A 2,732-nucleotide genomic window follows, 5' to 3' on the forward strand; every position below is an offset into this window, starting at 1 on the left:
TTTTCTTATTAGTGCACGTCTTTCACCAACTTGTTTGTTCAGTGCAGGATCATACGGGAATGTCACCAAACACGCCGGCTGCGGGTCGTTATCAGCTTAATATCCCAGATAAAACGAGCGATCCCGTCGTAAATTCTCCATTGTAAGCGTCCTCGTATTGAGACAAGGAACAGCCTCCGCAGCAAGCGAAATTCGGATCGCTATTATCATGCAAATGACTGAATGTAGCCATGTTGAGAGCTTTTTCTGAACCAAAAATTCACAATTGCAAGTTTAAATTTACTAAAAAAATTGGATTCAATAAAAGGATGAGAAAAGCGACAAGCATGCTGCTGGAGCTCGTGGATGAATGCAAACAACACATTTGGGAGTTCATGGACGTACAGGAGCTTTGTCGAGTGGCGTGTGTGGCTCGTAACGCTGAACAGAGAGTTTTTTAGGCCCAATATGGGAGAAACGCGCCCGCACACTGCTGTCCAAAGGCCAGGAAGCGCTGGACACCGACACAGGTGTGCTGAGCTGCCAATTGCAACGCCACAATGCCAGTCGCAATCTCTTGACACGAGAGGAGGACTGTCAAAAGGTGACAATAGCTCCGGATGACGAGGACAAACTATCTGAAATGTATGACACAATCGACTGGAGACTTTGGTGTCGAGACACGCATTTGCTGGTAATGGTTGGTAACATTTTACTTATTGCTAAATTATTTTTCAGACTCTTGTAAGATTTAGTTTTAACAATACGCGCTTTGCTCAAGCGATGAGCCTAAAAAGGGAGCGATCTCATAGTGTCAAAGCCTCTTCTCATGCAGACAAACGCACGCGTCGACTTCAGATGAATTGTGTCAGGTGGATGAATCGAGCGCACAGACGACAAGCTGTAGCGTCGCAGTCGATACAAGCGCAGAATGCCGCGCTGTCAAAGGCGGAGCTGGCTTTGAGAGCGCAACAAGTGGAAAATATGATCCAAACGACGGCGCAAGAACAATTCGGACTGCGAAAACGAGCGATGAAAAGTTTGCACAAATTTAATACGCAACTGGCTACTGGATCGAACTTATTTTATGATTTAGGTGCCTTACAATTCGTCGCTTAAACATTTGTTTTTTTTTAATAAATTTTTTTTTTTTTAACTTAGAGGTTATTACCAAAGCTTGGTAGGTTCGGCAACGTGATTTCTGTACGCTCCTACGTTGCAAGCCTTGACATTGGCTAGTCCTTGACGCGCATACTCACTCGAGTTTCGCCCACTATTCTAAAAAAAAGAAAGAGTAAGCAGCGACATCCAAGGTCTACAGTGTAACAATAACTTCACCGTAGAGCAATGCCCAGTTTGAATCTTGCATTCTTGAATAGAGTCTCACAGTCGTATCCATGACTCGGAAACAATCCCGTTTCCTCTTACAGTAACAAAGATGAGTACACTAGCGACAAAAACGGGAAGGCCTACTTCGTACAGTAATTGGAAGACCTTCCTGGGTAGCTTCGACGTTAGCACGGAAGGCAGCAGTCTCCTGTTGAGTGCGTTCCGGGTCTGGCTACAGTGACACAAAGAAAAAAATATGCGATAACTGTAAAAAAAAATGTCTTCAAGATTTCGTACTATTATGTTGGTGACGATCTGAGCGTAAGGTAGAGATTTGTCTCCTTCAACTCGTTCAGCCTGACCAATCGCTGTTCTTCCAAACGAGCTTGATCAAGTTCTTGATGATTCACTCGTCGATTTTGCGTACTTCTTCAAGTACTAAAAAATAATAATACAACCCATACGAACCTGGACTTCGTCGTGTTGGTACTGTACTCTTTCAGCATTAGCGACACTCTGAAGCGCTCGTTTTCGTTCTCGTCGTTGCTCTTCTTCCATCGTACAGTTCTCCTCGGCTATTTTCTGCAGTATTTTCTACTTTTTATACTCGTCGACAGCATACTTCTGTTGATCATGTCTTCGTTGCCATTGCACTTCTCCCTCACGCTGTCTCTGAGTTTCTAGTAATTGTTCAATCTCCCGTTGCTGTCGTTCTATCCGTTCTTTGGCTTCTTTCGTCTCGCGCCACTGAGAAACCTGTTGGTGCCGTTGTTCGCATTGCTGCTGCATCTCACTCAGCTCTTGCAGCCTCCGTACTCGCTCTTTCTCTTGCTCAGCAGATAAACGAAATCTGCAACTGGCTTTACTCTGAAGCTTGTCCAATTTCCGTTTAAATGCTCGTAGTCGATCCTTCCGTTTCTCGTGAAAGAAGCGACGATGCTAATGAAATTTCACGTGTTTCTTCATCTTCAAGAGAAAGACAGTGGGCGGTACTAACGCGAGTTGATCCTACAGTAATTAACTCTTTTTACCAGCTCATTGTTTCTTCTCACAGCTGCGAAGAACGGGAAAAATAGCTCTTCTTCTGATTCATTCCACCCACGAATTCTGAACGATGCAGCGTCAATGTTGCCAGCTGCGTCACTAGCTGATGCAGCGCTGACGAATTCTCTCTCATATTCTGCAAGATCTTCTTCAAGCTGGTCGAAAACCTTTTGAAATGCTTGGTATATCTTAAGTCTCAGCATCTCGTCAGAGCACTCGTTCCCTCCTGCTGCGTCCAGCATTATGACGATTCTCTGCTCTTGACTCTGCTGTACATCTCCAGTTACTATCTAGTAGCAAGCTTTGAACTCTCTCTCGCACCACTGCACTTTTTCTTCCAATGCAGCATCAATCATTTGACGCCCGTCGTAGATCACATT

The 2,732-nt window shown here is 44.5% G+C and overlaps 1 protein-coding gene across 1 annotated transcript; it reads left to right on the forward strand.

Annotated features, from left to right (window-relative positions):
- Positions 1-326: 326 nt before the first annotated feature.
- PITG_20133 (uncharacterized protein) lies at positions 327-1,098 on the forward strand (the record flags this gene model as incomplete). Its single annotated transcript, XM_002895267.1, has 3 exons — positions 327-407; positions 488-673; positions 718-1,098. 3 exons carry the CDS (start codon positions 327-329, stop codon positions 1,096-1,098), a joined length of 648 nt encoding a protein of 215 aa, XP_002895313.1.
- Between the last annotated feature and the right edge of the window lie 1,634 nt (positions 1,099-2,732).

The sequence above is a fragment of the Phytophthora infestans genome, genomic scaffold (assembly GCF_000142945.1).
Source record: "Phytophthora infestans T30-4 supercont1.209 genomic scaffold, whole genome shotgun sequence".
NCBI classification, from domain to species: Eukaryota; Oomycota; class Peronosporomycetes; order Peronosporales; family Peronosporaceae; genus Phytophthora; species Phytophthora infestans.